We start from the raw sequence: 19125 nt of genomic DNA, 5'->3' as shown, positions 1-19125 counted from the left end.
CAGGCCCCAGTCTGAGCACAGGTGCTGTGCCCCTTGCAGCAGGCCAAGGGCCAGCTGATTTCCCCAATGGCAGTGGAGTGTTCCAGCCTTGGGGAGAGCCGGCAGCCGAGACCCACAGGCTGACAGGGAGCTGGCAGGGCCGTGGGGAGGGTGGGCCTCTGCAAGGCACAGTAGTGGGGCCTTTCAACAGGTGGGAGAGGGGTACATCCTGGGTGGTTGTGCCGTAGTGAGTGGCAGGCAGGCCCGGACGTGTAGCCGAAGGCAGGTGGGTGCTGGTGGCAGAGCCTCGGGCTGGCCCCCTTGGTGTGGGGCTTTCCAGCATGGCTGCATGGGCTCCCCTCAGCTGCTTGGTTAGTCCCTGGGCCAGGTGAATGGATCCAGGCGAGCGAGGGGAACTCTGGGGACTGTCCCTGAAAGGCTGGGCCTGAGGTGAGAGGAGAGGTGGCAGAGAGCCCCCCCTCCAGCCCCATCTTCTGGGCTGCACTTAGTTTAACCCCTTCATTGCTGTGGGGTGGCCACTAGCTGCCTGCTCCAGCCCTGTTGGAGCCAGCCCATCAGAGCAGCCCATGGTACCTGCCCTCTGAGTTGGGGCCTTTTGTTGGCGGGTGGCTCTGGTAGCTGCGGGGGCTGCCAGCAGCAGGGGACACTTCCAGGCGGAGAACTCTGTATCTGAACAGCTACCCAGGGGGGCACCTGAGCCCAGCCTCCTGCTGCTGGCTTTGGGCTCCATCTTTGGGGGGGCCCCCAGGCAGCTCTGACTGAGGGAGGGCCAGGCCTGCCAGCCCGAGGCTGGGATAAAGCCTGGATCCCTCTAGCAAAGTCTGGGGAGAGCCCTGTAGGAACCCCAGCTGCTGTTTGCCTCGCACCTGGCTGCTGCCCTGGCCAGCGGCTCCAATCCTTCCTACCAGCCCGACCCTTGCCCTTCCCCCTTCCCCCACCGGCCCCGCCCCACCCATGCGTTCTGTTTTGTTTTGGCTTATCTCCTTCTGCAGCAGCAGGGCTGGGGCTGGGACATTGGGTGGGGGCAAGGCTCATCAGCCCTGGTCTCTATCCCGGTTCGTCCTGCCTTGGCAGCGGATGGGGGTCACTTGGCAGGATTGTTGGGGTGTAGCTCCCTTTGTTGTTTTCTGGCCATTGTGGGGCCTCGGGCACTGGTGACCCTCACTCCCCATTCTCTGCCTGGCACAGGGCAGTCCTCTCCTGAGGGCTGTAACGCTTGGTCTCAGTCCAGTTGTTGGGGTTACTGTGTGGGTGCTGGGGGCCTTTGCTATATAGGGGGTCAGGCAGGATGCTCTGGTGCTCCCTTCTGGCTTAGAACTCTAGGGCATGGGGCTTGGACTGCGGGGCTGTGAACTGCAGTGTAGCCGCTCAGGCTGGAGCCTGGGCTCTGGGACCCTGAACCTCCCGGGCGACTGCCCCGTGCCCAGATACAACTGAAGAATACTCCCACTGGGAAAGTACCAACTAGCCTGGTGCAGAGATCAGAACCTCCTGCACTGGGTGTGGGCTGCTGGTCACCAAGGGGTTAAAAGGAGCCTGCAGGAGAAGGGAGAAGTGCAAGGCAGAGGCCCTGGATGGGTCCCAGGGTACCTGGCCTAGGGCAGGAAGGGGACCCTCAGCCCACAGGTCCCTGGCTTTTCCAGGGCTCCTGACATCCGGGGGCCTCTTCTCAGCCCTCTGGAAGCTGGGCAGCAGGGAGTGGGGAGGATCCACCCCCTCGCCTCTGGTGCCCTCTTCATCTGCTTTAGCCTGGTGTTCTCGTCAAGATTTAAGGAGAACAGACAAGCTGGCCCAAAACAGAACTGCTGCCTCTGTCTGGGCACGTGCTGTGAGTTGGCTCCGCATGGCTGGGCTGCGGGGAGAATTGACCTCTTTCCCTGCCTATCCTGTGCTGGGGGGAGGGGGGAGCGAGGCAGGGATTTGTGTGCGTCAGGCCTGTGTAAAGGTCACTGGCTGCATGCATCTCAGCCAGTCCAGCAACACTCTGTCTTGCACCTTCCCTGTCAGGGCCAGCGCCCAAGGGGACATGCCAGCGCTGTGGTCTTGGGAAGCAAGAGTCTGCTGTGCCACAGTCCCCGTGGCTTGGGGTGCTCTAGAGCACTCCTTTAGGCCAGGCTTCCCATTGCACATTGATCCCCAGGCTGGTCAGCGTGCAGAGCCGAGCGCTCAGAAGTTAGGAAATGCCAGTATTAAGGTTGCCTGGGCAACCTTAACTCTGCCCCTTGTGCACATGCATTGTGATCCAGTCATGAACTCCATGGTTCTGTGCAGCTTATGCTGTAGTACCCCTGCATCACTCAGTCACCAGATGGACGCTGAGAGGGCCGTGTGTGTGTGTGTGTGTGCGGGGGAGTTAAAAAGAGCACAGAGTTCTCGCGGGGCTAGACCACTGGACTGGAACCCAGGAGAACTGGGTTCTGTTCCTGCCTGGCCTGCAGACTTCCCGCTGGGCAGGACTGTTGTATAATAGTGGTGGCTTGGCTGTGTCTGGGAGATGTCATGTTCCCACTTCTCCAGTCACCCCAGAGTCTTCCAAGGGAGACAACACCTCAATTGCCTCTGTATAAATCCATGGTACACCCACATCTTGAATACTGCCTACAGACCTAGTCACCCCATCTCAAAAAAGGTATATTGGAATTCAAAAAGGTACAGAGAGGGTAGAGAATAGCTTCCATATGAGGAGAGATTAATAAGACTGGGACTTTTCAGCTTAGAAAAGAGACAACTAAAGGGGGATATGATAGAGGTCCATGAAGTGACTGGTGTGGAGAAAGTAAATAAGGAAGTGTTATTTACTCCTCATAACACAAGAACTAGGGGTCACCCAATGAAATTTACAAGCAGCAGATTTAAAACAAACAAAATAAAGTATTTTTTCACAGTCAACCTGTTGAACTCTTTGCCAGAGAATGTTGTGAAGGCCAAAACTATAACAGGGTTCAAAAAAGAACTAGATAAGTTCATGGAGGACCAGTCCATCAATGGCTATTAGCCAGGATGGGCAGGGATGGTGTCCCTAGCCTCTGTTTGCCAGAAGCTGGGAGTGGGAGACGGGATGGATCACTTGATGATTCCCTGTTCTGTTCATTCCCTCTGGGGCACCTGGCATTTACCACTGTCAGAAGACTGGACACTGGGCTACATGGCCCTTTGGTCTGACCCAGTATGGCAATTGTAAACAGGAAACAAGCAATAACCCTGTTGTTTTTGCCCTCCAGCTCTTTCGCAGCTATTCTCTGTTGGAAAGAAGTAAAAGGGGCCGATGCCCTGTATTTCCCCCCCACCTCAGGTTACCTTTAACTCCCAGCCATGCTGGTCCTCCCATACATGGCCCAAATGACCCAGGTATTTCCAGACCAATAAATAAACTTGCTACCACAGTCGTGCACTAGTGGAGGCTCTTGCTATCCAGTGAGGCTACGGGGAGAGACCCAGAGGAAGCCGAAGGTGCTCTGTGCACCCCTGCTCCCTCTGTGCTAGACGTTAAACTTCCATGTGTGCTGACTCTTGGAGCACGGCCTGGGCTCTCCGGAGAGGCATTGCTCACCAGCCTGCAGAGACGTGCTCCTGTGATGATTCCCTTAGAGAGAACATGGCCCCTGGGAATGTAGATGCCAAGCAGGGGCTGGTCAGTGACCTGACAGGCAGCAGCTGTAAAACTGATGAGAGGAAATGCTGTTTCACGCAATGTGAAATTGGCCTGTGGAACTCACTGCCACCTGATATTGCGGCCCAGAGCTTAGCAGGAGTCAGGAGGGATTAGATGTTGAGACTGGGAACAAGAATAGCCCGTTACAGTAAATATTTAGAACCCCCAATAGTTTGGGAAGGGCACTGCCCTCTCCCACCTCCAGGCCAGACCACCTCTAACTGCAATGGCTGAGCTAGAGGCTTCCCTGGGACTGTCTGCACCTTCCTTTTGAAGGAGCTGGTGCCGACCATGGTTGGTACAGGCTCCTGGGCTGGCTGGACCTATGGATTGCCAGCCTGGGCCAGAGCCCCTGTGAATATAAGCAGGGACTGGCAGAACAGTCCTTTAAAAACACCTCCCTTCCATCTGCCCTTGGCCTTACATGGGCGCCTCTCCCGGAGGCTGAGTGCCCTGGAAACCTCCTTAGTGATACTTAGCCAGGGCCTGTCTCTGCTGCTGTTAGAAAGGGGCTGAGAACTTCAGACGCTTCTTCCTCCAATTGCCCCCGCTTCCAGCTGGATGGGTGGTGTCCCTCATTTCTCCACTGGCTCTCCTCAGGCAGGGGACAGCTGGATCCCAAATGGCGCTGCTCTGGCAGGTCCAGGCTGAGCAGGCCTGCTACCGGGGGCGAGCGTTTGCATTGGGCAGGTAGGCACGAAGGGCTAGAGTGTCAGCTGTGGCAACCCCAGGTCCAGTGGCAGGCTGGGTGACGTTGGGCAAGTCACTTCCCTGCTATGTGCCTCAGTTTCCCTCCCTGTGAAGTGGTGGAAAGGTCAAGCTCAGCGCTGAGGATTGTTATCCTTGTTTGTAATTATGCAATCTAAGTGGAGGTGAATCCCTGGGAGTTTTGTCATACAGCCTCTCCCCCTGCTCTGGACAATGTTTTGGGAGACAGGATGAAAATGATGGCCCTCAGGTTGTGTGGATCCTGCCTGCTCAGTGTTGGCTCAGCCTAGGTGCAGGGAAACCCGTCACCGTTGTGACTGACCCCTGCAGGGGGCGCTGGAGGGGACTGGGCATCTGTGGTGGCCGTGCAGAAGCCCTGGCTGAGCGGCTGCCTGTGCCCTAGAGACCCGTGCCACGCTGGTGGAAGTGCTACTTGGGCTGCGTGTCCGTGTAGTCCCACCCCACATCCGTACTGTCTCTGTGACACTGTTGCAGACCCATTGCCCTCCGGTACCTATCCCACAGTTCCTGGCATGGCTGTATGAAGCAGTGGCTCTAGGGAGTCCTGGGGAATTGGGGGAGAAGGTGAAACTCCCCTCATTCCCTCGGTACCTCTCCTGTTCCTCACGTTTGCAGGGGTCACAGCCGCACTGTGTAGTTTGCTACGTGCCATCCCTGCAGCTTTTATCCCTAAGAGGCTCTTGCAGGGCTTCCCATCTGCTATTTGGATCCCCAATAAAGGGAGCAGGCCCAGAGGAGATCTGGGATGCGCTATAGCAGGGTGAGTTCTTCCGAGGCCTATGGTAACTGGTGCTGCGCGCTGAAGGGCTGGTACAGGGAGCAGCTGCCTTCTCCCCGGCACAGATTCACACCATGCCGGGGAAGCTCAGCTTGGTACGGGAAGACATCAGCAATCTGATGTGAGTTCAGAGACCAGAAACCAGCCCCAGGGAGGGCTGGCGGGAGTGACAGGCCTGGGGAGCAGTGATTAAAAGAGCTAAATGAACATGGCTAATTGCATACTGCAGGGGGCCATGGAAGCAGCCTGCCAAGCATCTGCAGGGTCTGAACAGCCAGCAGGGAGTGGCATAGCCAGAGCACTGGGGTGGGATCCCTCTGACTCACTGGAAAAGCTCCTGACAGTGAGATCAGCCTGGACCATTCTCCCCAGGGCCAGGGAAATAGGGAAGCCCTGTCATGTAGCGAGGGCCTGGCTGAGGGGCTGGAAGGCTGGAGAGGACCCGGCTGGAAGGAACAGTTGGCGGGAAGCACTAGGTCAGAGGCTCCTGCTCACACGGGCTGATGGGACCTTTCCTTGGGAGCAGCTGCTGTAGATGCCCCGGAGATGTTGCAGGCAGGGAGTGGAGTGTGGGTCCATGATGCTGCTGGCCCTGCCCTGGGGAAGTCTGGGACCATGTCTAACTTCCTTGTTCCCTGAAGGTGGCACCATTGGCCAGCTGTCTCTGGGCTCAGTCTAACTCTGCAAGGATGCTAATTAGACTGTCTGCGCCATTGCTAGGCTGGTTTCAGAGTAACAGTCTGTATTCGCAAAAAGAAAAGGAGTACTTAGAATCATAGAATCATAGAATATCAGGGTTGGAAGGGACCCCAGAAGGTCATCTAGTCCAACCCCCTGCTCGAAGCAGGACCAATTCCCAGTTAAATCATCCCAGCCAGGGCTTTGTCAAGCCTGACCTTAAAAACCTCTAAGGAAGGAGATTCTACCACCTCCCTAGGTAACGCATTCCAGTGTTTCACCACCCTCTTAGTGAAAAAGTTTTTCCTAATATCCAATCTAAACCTCCCCCACTGCAACTTGAGACCATTACTCCTCGTTCTGTCATCTGCTACCATTGAGAACAGTCTAGAGCCATCCTCTTTGGAACCCCCTTTCAGGTAGTTGAAAGCAGCTATCAAATCCCCCCTCATTCTTCTCTTCTGCAGGCTAAACAATCCCAGCTCCCTCAGCCTCTCCTCATAACTCATGTGTTCCAGTCCCCTCATCATTTTTGTTGCCCTTCGCTGGACTCTCTCCAATTTATCCACATCCTTCTTGAAGTGTGGGGCCCAAAACTGGACACAGTACTCCAGATGAGGCCTCACCAATGTCGAATAGAGGGGAACGATCACGTCCCTCGATCTGCTCGCTATGCCCCTACTTACACATCCCAAAATGCCATTGGCCTTCTTGGCAACAAGGGCACACTGCTGACTCATATCCAGCTTCTCGTCCACAGTTACCCCCAGGTCCTTTTCCGCAGAACTGCTGCCTAGCCATACAGTCCCTAGTCTGTAGCGGTGCATTGGGTTCTTCCGTCCTAAGTGCAGGACCCTGCACTTATCCTTATTGAACCTCATCAGATTTCTTTTGGCCCAATCCTCCAATTTGTCTAGGTCCTTCTGTATCCTATCCCTCCCCTCCAGCGTATCTACCACTTCTCCCAGTTTAGTATCATCCGCAAATTTGCTGAGAGTGCAATCCACACCATCCTCCAGATCATTTATGAAGATATTGAACAAAACCGGCCCCAGGACCGACCCTTGGGGCACTCCACTTGATACCGGCTGCCAACTAGACATGGAGCCACCTTGTGGCACCTTAGAGACTAACCAATTTATTTGAGCATAAGCTTTCGTGAGCTACAGCTCACTTCATCGGATGCATACTGTGGAAAGTGTAAAAGATCTTTTATACACACAAAGCATGAAAAAATACCTCCCCCCACCCCACTCTCCTGCTGGCAATAGCTTATCTAAAGTGATCACTCTCCTTACAATGTGAATGATAATCAAGTTATTATCAAGGGGGGGGTGTTAGAAAACCTGGATTTGGGCTGGAAATGGCCCAACTTGATTATCATTATCTAACTGCTGACTCCCCAGAGTCAGTGGCTGTGCCCAGGGCGGGGGGAGAGAGGGGTGCTCCTCTGAGTCTGCCTAGCTGGGCCTGGGCGTGTCCGGAGTCCTGCCAGGTTTGGGAGCTGCTGGCTGTGTGCAGAGCCATAGTGCAGCCACTGGGAGGCCGGGGCAGTGTGCCCCTCTCCTGAGCAGAGAGAGCAGTGAAGCCTGCCAGGTCCCAGGCATGACTGTGCCTTGTCGGTGGGATGCCAGGTTTCTGGTTCAGGGAGAGCACAGGGGTGTAGCCCCAGCTTCATCTTCTGGGAAGGGCTGGGAGACCTCATCTGGCTTGAAAGGCGTTGGTGCATGCCTGTGCCCAGCTGTGAAATGGGGTGGAGGCTGCGTGGGGAATGGCGCATGCGGCACTGACAGCCTGATCCTCCCGCACGGCTCTGCTGCTGGGCTCCTGCCCGCTACACTTAGCCTTTGGGCCCCTGCTGAGGAGGGGTGGGGGCCTGCTCTCCCCAAACTCAGGGGAGAGGTTCCCCTTGCGCATTGTGCCTCTTGGATGTTTCCCCGCCCTTGCTCTAAAAACAGCAGCAAACAGGAAAGGAGCCAGGAGGGAGGTGGCTTTTCCTTTTCTTCCTGGCTGGGATCCGGGCTCTTCCTCTTGGGCCTTTCCCCTCTGGAGCTGTGGGAGGCTGAGACACGGGGGGGATGTGCCCCATCACCGTGCTCCCTACATGGGTATGGGAGCAGAGGCAGCTGGCTCAACTGCACCCTTTGTTACGGTGGTGCAGCTGACATGGACTACAAGTCCCATAGTACAGTCCTCGTCCTTGAGCTGGAGCTCTTGCTGCAGTGCATGCTGGGACCTGTAGTCCCCGTGGCCCGCACCTCCCTGTTAAAGATGAGAACAGGAGGTTGGCTGTGCCCTGCTGCAGTGATGCAGCTTTCAGGATCCTGGTAGGCTGCTGATGGGCCCTTGCTGGGGTGCCACTGTTTAGGGACACCTCCCTTACCTTGGCATTGTTCAAAGGGAAACTCCCCCACCGCTTAGACCCTTCCTGCCCTCAGCCAGAGGCCTCTCTGGGGGCACCATTCAGGGAGTGAAGTAGGGTTGTCAGGTGTCTGGTTTTCAACCAGAATGCCCGGTTGAAAAGAGATCTTGGCAGCTCTGGTCAGCACCGCTGACTGGGCCATTAAAAGTCCGGTTGGCGGCGCAGTGGGGCTAAGGAAGGCTGCCTGCCTGCCATGGCTCCGTACAGCTCCCAGAAGCAGTGGCATGTCCCCCCTCCAACTCCTATGTGTAGGGGCAGCCAGGGGGCTCCACACGCTGTCCCCGCCCCATGCAGAGCTGCCTGGCCACGCCTCCCCGTAGTAGCTGGAGGGGGGGACATGCCACTGCTTCTGGGAGATGCCGTAGGTAAGTGCTGCCTGGAGCCTGCACCCCTCATCCCCTCCTGTACCCCAACCCGGATCCCCCTCCCATCCTCTGAACCCCTCGATCCCAGCCTGGAGTCCCCTCCTGCATCCCAAACCCCTCATCCCCAGCCCCACCTCAGAGCCTGCACCCCCAGCCGGAGCCCTCACACCCACCCCAACCCCATGCCCCAGCCTGGCGAAAATGAGCGAGTGAGGGAGGGTGAGTGACAGAGGGAGGGGGGATGGAGTGAGCGGGGGGTGGAGCCTCTGAGAAGGGGCGGGGCCTCAGAGGAGGAGTAGGGGGCTGGGAAAAGTTGTTCAGTTTTGTGCGAGTAGAAAGTTAGCAACCCTAGAGTGGGGCTGTTACTGAGGTCCTAGTGGGGGCCAACTATAGTCACTCAATTAGGGTGAACTGCAAAGAATGGGGCAGCCAAACCCCCAAAAGCTGCTGGATATTCCAATACTTAGGTTCACTAGGCCAGCATAAAACAGCTTCTTTATTACCTTTCTGGTTACTCAGAAATCCAAACAACACAGGTCCCTTAAAGGGATCCCAGCTTCAGGACTCCATCCAGGTACCCACGTCAGATATGACAACAATTTTTGTAAATCTTATTTCATCATATAAAAGAACAGGTTCTACCAATCCCGAAGGATCAGACACATTGCCTCCCAGGTTAACGAACATTTCAGATCTTACCCAAATACAATTATAGCAATTCTTATTAACTAAACTAAAATGTATTAAAAAACGAGAAAGAGTAGGGTTAAAAGCCCAATATACATACAGACCTGAGTTCAATTCATTGAGGTTCAGATTCACAGCAGAGATGGTGAGCTTTGTAGTTGCAAAAAGTTCCTTTAGAATTCAGTTCATAGATCATAGTCCAATGTCCAAATCTCATATTCAGGGCGTACCAGCATAACTGGGACCTCAGTCTTGCGACTCAAACTTCCCCTGATGAAGTCTAAGGAGATCTGAGATGACAGAATCAGGACCCAAGGATCTTTTATACAATTCCATATCTTTTGACAAGTTGGAATTCTTCAGGGAACAAAAGGTAATTAGGCTGACTTTGAAGGAGGTCCATCATTGGTACTTAGCTATAGGAATTAAATAAGGCCATTTGCTTGTTCCTCCACTATTCACAGTACATTTCAGAGAGAGATGAATACCGAGATAGCCCGTGTTTACAATTTGTTTACATGATAGGATGTTCTTTTGACCTCTGAATGATCAGAATACAGCATAGACAGGGTCTGTTGATTACATTGTCCACCCTACTTATACATATGTAAATACACAAAAACATTATCTCCGCACATGTCTTCTGTGGGATGTTTTTGCAGGATGTTTAACCTTTTCTAGACATGCGTCACAGGGGCCTTGCCCAGCAATGGCATTAGCCACTGGCAGGGAGTGGTCTAGCAATGCACACTAATGGCTAATGGACCTTTGGTCCTCCCCTGCCCTCAGTGAGACAGGAGGGGCTGCACAGCCTGGGGCAGAAAGCTCAGTGTTCTCCTGCCCACCCCTCTCCGCACCCCCAGAAAGCCCCACATTCCAGGGCCATTTGGAAAGTTCCCGGAAAGTTCCCGGCCATTTGGAAAGTAGTGAGCAGCAGCTGAGCTGTGAGTACCCAGTGTGAGAGGATGGCTATCCCCAGGCATGCAGCCTCAGTCACCTTGCCAGGCACAGAAGGGCTGTCCTTCAGGGAGACCCTGCCAGGGTCTCGGCCAGTCGGTATCTGCAAGAGACCAGCCCAGGGGAGTACTTGGAGAACAGCAGCAGCACCGAAGGGGTGGGAGGGAAGGGCCATCTGGGGAGCAGCAAGCCTGCTGGCTTGGTGTAACGGTGGATGGGGATGTGCTGCTCTGAAGGGTGTGAAACACCGAGGGGAGAGGAACAGAGTCAGGCGGTGCCAGGGGTGAAATGGAAGCTGAGTAGCAGGGAGAGTTAGGAGAGCATGGGGGAGCCCCCTGGGTGCAAGCCCTCTTGCTTGTGACATTGAGGCTGTTGGATGAAGCTCTTGGCTACGTTGCAGGGCACAGCTCTGCGCTCTCTGACTGGCGGGTAGACCAGGGACTGCCCTCAGTCAATAGGGAATGAGTGTCAGGATGCCTGGATTCTGTCCAAGCCTTTGCCACTGATTTTCTGTGTCACTTTGGGCAAGTCACTTAACTCCTGTCACCATTACTTGGTATTAGGGGTGGTGCCTACACTTCCCACCTGAGAGCAGCGCTGCATTGAGCCAGGCATTTCCCGGACGCACTGAGAGTCACTGCCCATCTCAATGGACAAGCCAGACACACGGAGGAGGGCAACCAGCACAGAGAGGGGCAGGGACTCTTCCATGGTCACCCCACCGGTCAGCAGCAGAGCTGGGAATACAACGCAGGACTCCTGAGTCCTAGAGCAGTGCCCTGCTCACTAGCCCACACTGTCTGTCTGTGCCTCTGTCATAGGCACCAACTCCATGGGTGCTCTGGGGCTGGAGCACCCACAGGGAAAAATTAGTGGGTGCTCTGCACCCACCAGCAGCCAAGCTCCCCGCCCTGTCCCACTTCACCTCTTCCCCCGCCTCCTCCCCTGAGCGCGCTGCGTCCCTGCTCCTCTGCCTACCTCCCAGCGCTTGCTGCCGCCAAACAGCTGAAGCAAGCTCCGGGAGGGAGCGGGGAGGAGCGGGAACATGGCGTACTCAGGGGAGGAGGCAGGGCCGGGGCCGTGATTTGGGGAAGGAGTCAGAATAGGGGCAGGGAGGTGGCAGAGTTGGGGCAGGGGCTTTGGGGAAGGGGTTGGAATGGAGGCAGGGGCAGGGGTGGAGTTGGGGCAGGGCCGGGGGCAGAGGGGGGGTCGAGCACCCACGAGCACCAGTAGAAGTTGGTGCCTGTGGCCTCTGTTTACCTCTCTGGGATGCGGCTATCAAAACCCCAGCCTGTCTCCTGGGAGAGCGGGGAGGTCCGTGGATAGGCGTGGAGGCTTTGGGACCCTGTGCAGTGTTACTTGAGAGCCTGCTCCACAGATTGCTTGAGTCAGGCTGTCTGGATAGTGGGGCTTCCAGGGAGCCCCCCGACACCTGTGTCAAGCCACTCTCTCCCCCTCCTCCATCCCACTGCAGGGCCAGGACACTAGCCACTCTCCCTGAGCCCTACATAATGTGTGATGGGCTCAGTCACTGCCCCTCCCCTCATCTCCCTCCCCTCCTGCCATCAGGAGCATCCCGAAAGGCCCAGTTCACTTCCACACCCCGCTCAGCTCCTCGAGGAAAGGGTCCCATTGAGGTTGCAGAAAGTCCAGTGGTTGCAGCCCAGGAATGTTCCCTGGCACTGAAGAGGATGTTCATGAAATGCAGACAAGGAAGCAGCTTGCCGACTCCCTTTGCAGACTTGCTGGGGGCGTGGAGATGTGGAGTGCCATTCTTTTGCCAGTGTCCAGCCTGGGATTTAAAGTGACCTGTAAAGGGGGGAGCTGGACTGTGCTCTTCCCTTGTTTCTAGGTAGTCCAGAGCTTGATGGCCTGTGTGAGAAGAAAGCGTGTTCTGCATGCATTGCCCCAAAGATGGTCTGTTGACTGGAGAGTTAGTGATCCTGAGAGATCAGATAGGAAGTTGAGTGAGCATTTGACCGCATTGCTAACACTGTAGTTTTTCTGTTAACTCCTGTCTACCTCTTGGGCCTTAGGAGCAGGTGGAAGAAGGAACCTGTATAAAGATCCAGTCCCCTGCCCCTTTCGGTCAGCGCATGAGAGCTCCCAGGCTGCACCCTGCCAGGCCGCCTTAAGCACTCCTGCAGCCACACCAGGGATGCTCATCCAGTCTCGGGAGCCATGCACTGATGTTGGGTTAAAGGGGCGGGGGGCACTGGATCTGTAACAAAGACCTCCTTTCTCCCATGTGTATGGCGGCTGCGTGGATAGATACCAGGGCACTGCATGGGGTGTCATGCAGGCTGCTTCATTAGCGGGTGAGGCGCTCGGTGCCATCGTGACGAGCCCAGAGAAAGGCAAGACATAGACTGGAGACAGTGAAAAACCAGCAGGGACGGAGGGAAAACTCCATCGTAAAGAGCAGGAGCAGGGCAGCAGCCCAGGTTACCGTCTCTGGGTGCTTTGTGGACCAACACGGGAGGGGAGGCAATCTCTGACCTGGGTGTCCCCCAGCTAGGGTTAATTATCTTCTGCGCCCGCCTCATCTTCCCTGCGCCTGCAGAGCAGGATTCTCCAGGTTAACTCTGCAATGCTAGGTGCATTAACCCTTTGGGGAGTGGGTTACCCATTAACCCCTTCCTGCCCTGTCCCTGTAGGCCCCTCTGGCTGCAGAGCAGTGGGAGGCTGTTTCTCATGATTGTGGAAGGCTGGCAAATAAAGCATTCCCCTGCCCCCCAGCTCTGCGCTGCTCATGTCAAACCCACTCAGCGCTTACAAGGGCTCTGTCTTTTTGGAACAGGAGTGACAAAGCATCCAGGATCTCTCCTTTCCTTTGTCCTGGAGGCCTGTCCGGCCCCTCCTGGCTGGCTTCAGGACAGGCTGTGCTGAGGAGCCCTGCTCCCCTGCTCTGCCCCAGGGGCATCTGTAATCGTGCTGGCTGAGAAGCCTGTGTCTATGGGCCTCATCCCCCAAGGTGCCAGGTGCTGGCCCATGGAGCCCTGCCATGGGCGCTGCTGGAGTCGACACAGCTGCATGCTGTGGTCCGGACCTCCCCGCACAGGGCTGGCCTGGCAGGAGAGTCTTGCTCTGCCCCACGGAGGAGCTGTATCTCACTGCTGGGGTTGGTAGTGTTTCTAAGGTGACCCAGCCTGTGCAGCCCATTGTGTGCGGGACCCAGGCATCCAGCCTCAAGCTGCCACATATGCCATAGGATGGAGCACGGTCCCAGGAGGCTGTCGGAACTGGGCAGGGTGGTTCTGGCACAGGGGCTCGAAAGCAGGGCTTTCCCAGCTGCCGTTGCACACTGCCCAGTGGCACGTTCCGGCCCTGCTGACACACAAACACCTGTGGGGTGTTTGTGTCCGTTGATCAGTGCCGGATCCTGGGAGTCACAGGCCTGAGCTCTCTGGCACTGGCTCCCCGTCTGATCTTGGGCACGTCCCTTGCACCCGTGCCTTGCTTTCCAGGCCAATATAACCAGGCTAGTGCTCACTGCTTCCCTCCCCAGCCAGGCTGTGAGGCTCGGTGCTTTGAGATCCTTGGAGGGGAAGGCGTTCAACATAGATGGGCAGAGCCATGGTACCTTTCAGAGAGACTCCAGCCCTGGCTGCCGCAGCGGAAGGCTGATGCCCTGGCGGCAGGAATTCAGGGTTGCTGGGGAATGAATGGGGAAGTGGCCTTCTCCTGAGATAGCCCTGCACTGGGAGTTGGACTGGTTTCACTCTTGTTTCCCACTCATGCTTGGCGCCAAACGGCGGCGCCGTGCACAAGGGGAAGGGAAGCCACATAGCTCAGGGAGCCCGTGCCCAGGTGTGTGCGCTCTCCCCGGAGCCCAGCATCCTGCGGGGGGTGGGGGGACAGGTTGAAGGGTACACTCTGGAGGAGGCTGGAGCAAGCAGTGGAGGGCTGGGAGGCACCGTCAGTGCCTGTCTCAGCCCCCCGGCCATGGTGGCAGTGTAGTCGGTGCTGGCGGGGCGCTCCCTTCCCTTTGGAGGCGTGGGTTTGACTCACCGCTTTGGGAGCAGCAGGAACCATGCAGTGATGTCAGGCCTCGGGCACGGGAAGCGTGGGAGGAGACTGGGCCCGGCTCAGCCGGCTGGGGAGCGCAGGGAGCAGAGCCGGCTGCTGCAGGCAGCCCTAGATGGCTTAACCTCCTGTGAGAGAGGGGACCAGCAGCTGCTGCTCCCTGGCACCGCCGCCCCAGAATGAACGGCAGATACAAAGGTACCGGGGCCCACTTAGAGCCACCTCCGCCCCGCGAACCTGCTGTGCCTGGCTTCCCCGCAGCGGGATGCCCACCTCGGTCCGGGTGGCTTCCTCCTCTCGCTTTTTCTAGTGACCCAGTCCAGGCACAGGAGCGAGCAAGGCAGGGGGGCGAGGGGGCGGGAGGGGAGAGCGTGCCCTCTGCTGCCTGACCTCCCCCTGCTCCTGTGCTGTAGGTCCAGAGGGTATGTGTGGGGCTTGAGGTTTCCCTAGAGATATGGGCAGGCCCAAGAAGGAAGATGGTCCTGTGGCTAGATTAAGAGAGCTGGGGTATGCTCCTCCTCTGTGGCCTTGGTGAGTCGCTGCCTGGCTCTGTGCTTCAGTTTCCCCTCTGTAATCCAGGCATAATCATACTTCACTTTGTGGGGGCAAGGAGGCCCCATTCGTTGTTTGCAAGGTGCATAGAGCCTCATGGGACGGGAAGGATGGCTGGGCTGGGGTGCTGAGTGTGTGCTGGACAGCCAGGTGCTGTTTGCAGAAGGGGGCTGTGCGTGAGGCTGGAGTGATCCTGCATGGTCCCTGCTGCAGCTGGGATGCTGTGATGTAGGAGTCTGGACAGGCCCCCCGTTACTGGGCCTGGGAGATGCACAAGCTTGCTGCCAGGGGGCCGGGCTTCTGCCAGCTGTGGGGCGTAGTGCCCGGTGGGCTGGGCTCCCTGCACCTCTGGGATGTAGCACCCAGATGGCTGACTCTGTGGCATAGCACCTGGCGGGCTGCACTCCCACCAGCTGTGGGGTGTAGTGCCCGGTGAGCTGGGCTCCCGGTGGTTCTGTGGTGTCGCGTGTTCCGGTAACTGTGGTGTCGTGGTCTCTCACGTGGTGAGTCGACACTGTGGCAGTCGCTCCTCCCCCTGCCATCATTTTGCCATGCAAACCACTTGTTACGGATAGCGAGAGTCCCAAAATAGACAGTGGGGGGCAGGCTGGGAGCTACAGTGGTGCTGTGAAGTCAGCTGGCACTGCTGCTGGCTGTGGGTAGGTCTCTCCCACTGCCCACTGACAGCCCTTTGTACTCTGTCCCTCCACTGTGCACCTCAGCAGGGCAGCACGCTGGGACCCCTGCACAGCCTGGAGAGGCTGCAGTGGGGGGCTTGGGGCCAGTGAGCAGGGCTGGGGAGTATTAGGGCCCCTAGCTGGGAGTATAGAGAGCAGAAGCAGTGCTGAGTCTCAGTTTCATGGCATAGACAGCAAGTGGCGGCCCTCCGCCAGGTACTGGCCAGGTAGGGCAGGCTGAGACGGGGGACTGGCGAGGGGTAGGAGGATGCTAAGGGCTCCACCAGAGAGGTGGCAATGCCCTCTCACACCGCACCCTGCCAGCGTAAGCTGTGGGGACAGAGAAGTTCTCTGAGCTCTCTCCGCTCAGCCCCTGGAAGGATGGTCTGGGCACAGCAAAGGACTGGGTCCCCACTGTGCCGTGGCTGCCAGGCCCAGGGAGAGGCAAGAATCATAGAATATCAGGGCTGGAAGGGACCTCAGGAGGTCATCTAGTCCAACCCCCTGCTCAAAGCAGGACCAATCCCCAACTAAATCATCCCAGTCAGGGCTTTGTCAAGCCTGACCTTAAAAACTTCAAAGGAAGAAGATTCCACCACGTCCCTAGGTAACGCATTCCAGTGCTTAACCACCCTCCTTGTGAAAAAGTTTTTCCTAATATCCAACCTAAACCTCCCCCACTGCAACTTGAGACCATTACTCCTTGTTCTGTCATCCGCTACCACTGAGAACAGTCTAGATCCATCCTCTTTGGAACCACCTTTCAGGTACTTGAAAGGAGCTATCAAGTCCCGCCTCATTCTTCTCTTCTGCAGACTAAACAATCCCAGTTCCCTAAGTCATGTGTTCCAATCCCCTCATCATTTTTGTTGCCCTCCGCTGGACTCTTTCCAATTTTTCCACCTCCTTCTTATAGTGTGAAGCCCAAAACTGGACACAGTACTCGAGAGGAGGCCTCACCAATGTTGAATAGAGGGGAACGATCACGTCCCTCGATCTGCTGACAATGCCCCTACATATACATCCCAAAATGCCATTGGCCTTCTTGGCAACAAGGGCACACTGTTGACTCATATCCAGCTTCTCGTTCACTGTAACCCCTCGGTCCTTTTCTGCAGAACTGCTGCCAAGCCATTTGGTCCCTAGTCTGTAGCGGTGCATGGGATTCTTCCGTCCTAATTGCAGAACTCTGCATTTGTCCTTGTTGAACCTCATCAGATTTCTTTTGGCCCAATCCTCCAATTTGTCTAGGGCCCTCTGTATCCTATCCCTATCCTCCAGCGTATCTACTTCTCCTCCTAGTTTAGTGTCATCTGCAAACTTGCTGAGGGTGCAATCCACGCCATCCTCCAGGTCACTGATGAAGATATTGAACAAAACCAGCCCCAGGACCGACCCTTGGGGCACTCCACTTGATACCGGCTGCCAAGTAGACATGGAGCCACTGATCACTACCCGTTGAGCCCGACAATCTAGCCAATTTTCTATCCACCTTATAGTCCATTCATCCAGCCCATACTTCTTTAACTTGCTGGCAAGAATATTGTGGGAGACCGTGTCGAAAGCTTTTCTAAAGTCAAGGAACAACGTGTCCACCGCTTTCCCGTCATCCACAGAGCCAGTTATCTCGTCATAGAAGGCAATTAGATTAGTCAGGCATGACTTGCCGTTGGTGAATCCATGCTGACTGTTCCTGATCACTTTCCTCTCCTCTAAGTGCTTCAGAATTGATTCCTTGAGGACCTGCACCATGATTTTTCCAGGGACAGAGGTAAGGCTAACTGGTCTGTAGTTCCCCGGATCCTCCTCCTTCCCTTTTTTAAAGACGGGCACTACATTAGCCTTTTTCCAGTTGTCCGAGACCTCCCCCCATTGCCATGAGTTTTCAAAGATAATGGCCAATGGCTCTGCAATCACATCCTCCAACTCCTTGGGTTGTCCCCGTGGTGGTGATGGCGCTTGGGGCTGGTGCCCCAGGTGGGGTGGGGGTAGTGTTCCATGGGCCCTGCCCTCACGCCAAGAGCAGGCTTAGCCAGAGCTTTTCCTGTGGCAGGCTCTTCCGGATGGATAGTGTGCTCCCAGCAATCTTCAGGAAGGAGATGAGCCAGGCTGGGTTCACGCCAGCTCCATGGCAGCTCTGTGACCCAGGGAGCTGGCATCTTGTCTGCCTGCGGGGCTCAGACCCGGATCCCAGGGCTGCAGCTAGTCAGGTTAGCCAGGCTTAGAGGAACTGGTCAGGGGTCCTTGCAATCACCTCGTAGAAAACATCTTCTCCCGGCAGCTGCGGGCATGGGAATGCATATGTCTATCTGCACTGGAGTGATGGGCACACATGTCCATTTGTCTGTCTCCATTGATGGGTAAGGGGGCATTTGTGGGTGTCTGTCTCCATTAGTGTGGTGGGGCACATGTGAGTGTGTCAGGGTTCCCTCCCCCCCTCTGAACTCTGGGGTACAGATGTGTGGACCTGCATGAAAGACCCCCTAAGCTTGTATTCTACCAGTTTACGTTAAAACTTCCCCAAGGCACAAATTCCTTTCCTTGTCCTTGGAGGGTATTGCTGCCACCACCAAGTGATTTACACAAAAATTCAGGAAAGGATCACTTGGAGTTCCTATTCCCCCAAAATATCCTCCCAAGCCCCTTCACTCCCTTTCCTGGGGAGGCTTGAGAATAATATACCAACCAATTGAGTAACAAAGTGAGCACAGACCAAACCTCGTATCTTTAGGACACTAAAATCAATCAGGTTCTTAAAAGAAGAACTTTATTATAAAGAAAAAAGTAAACAAATCACACCTACAAACTCAGGATGGAAGGTAACTTTACAGGGTAATAAAAAGATTTAAAACACAGAGGATTCCCCTCTGGGCTCAGCTTCACAGTTACAAAACAGGAATAAAACTACCTCTTAGCACAGGGAAAAATTCACAAGCTAAAACAAAAGATAACCTAATGCATTTCCTTGCCTCACTTACAATTTCTGTAATTCTTAGATGGATTATTCCAGGTATATTTTCAGGAGATGTTGTCCCTGCTTGGCTTCTCTCTCCGTCCAGAGAGGGAACAAACAAAGACAGCACAAACAAACACCTCTCCCACCCCCATTTGAAAGTATCTTCTTTCCTTATTGGTCCTTCTGGTCAGATGCCAACCAGGTTATTTGAGCTTCTTAACCCCTTACAGGTAAAGATTCAGTACAGCTGCCCAGGAGGGATTTTATGCTACCCTTATTTGTATGTTTATGACAGGGTGTCTGTCCCTATTGGCTGGGTGGGGGGCTGCGGGTGTCTGTCTCCATTGGTGGGGGGGCATGGGCAGGTGTCTGTCTCCATTGGCGGGATGTGTGTGGGGGTTGCTGTGCATGTCCCAGCAGAGGGGAATCCCTGGCTCTCGGCAGTGCCCCATGGGCAAGGGAGGTTGGCCAAGGCAGGCTGGCTGCTGCAGGGCAGGGGTCGGTGCGGTGGGTTGGAGGTTAGAGGGCGGCATAGCCAGGGCCTAGAACCACCCCCCAAGGGCCGGTGCGCGGTCCCCAGCGTGTGTGTGCAGCTGGCGCTGCCTTTCACAGGGGAAACCCACCCACTGAGCGGATGCAAACACAG

At 55.9% G+C, this 19125-nt stretch overlaps 1 protein-coding gene across 11 annotated transcripts in view; it reads left to right on the top strand.

Moving 5' to 3' along the window:
* The window catches only part of RIPOR1 (RHO family interacting cell polarization regulator 1), a 118238-nt gene that overhangs the window by 52509 nt on the left and 46604 nt on the right, over positions 1 to 19125 (top strand). Inside the window, exon 1 of one of the 11 annotated variants that reach the window (XM_073307136.2) lies at positions 14358 to 14492. The exons of the other annotated variants lie outside the window; for them this stretch is intronic. Within the exon in view, the coding sequence (XP_073163237.2) occupies positions 14474 to 14492 (19 nt within the window). The 5' untranslated portion in view covers positions 14358 to 14473. Of the gene's footprint in view, positions 1 to 14357; positions 14493 to 19125 lie in introns of those variants that run through there. 11 annotated transcript variants of the gene reach the window in all.

Source organism: Lepidochelys kempii, chromosome 12 (assembly GCF_965140285.1).
Source record: "Lepidochelys kempii isolate rLepKem1 chromosome 12, rLepKem1.hap1, whole genome shotgun sequence".
Taxonomy (NCBI): Eukaryota; Metazoa; Chordata; order Testudines; family Cheloniidae; genus Lepidochelys; species Lepidochelys kempii.
Note: the sequence above shows the minus strand (reverse complement) of the source record. Positions and strands in the feature narration are given on the sequence as shown.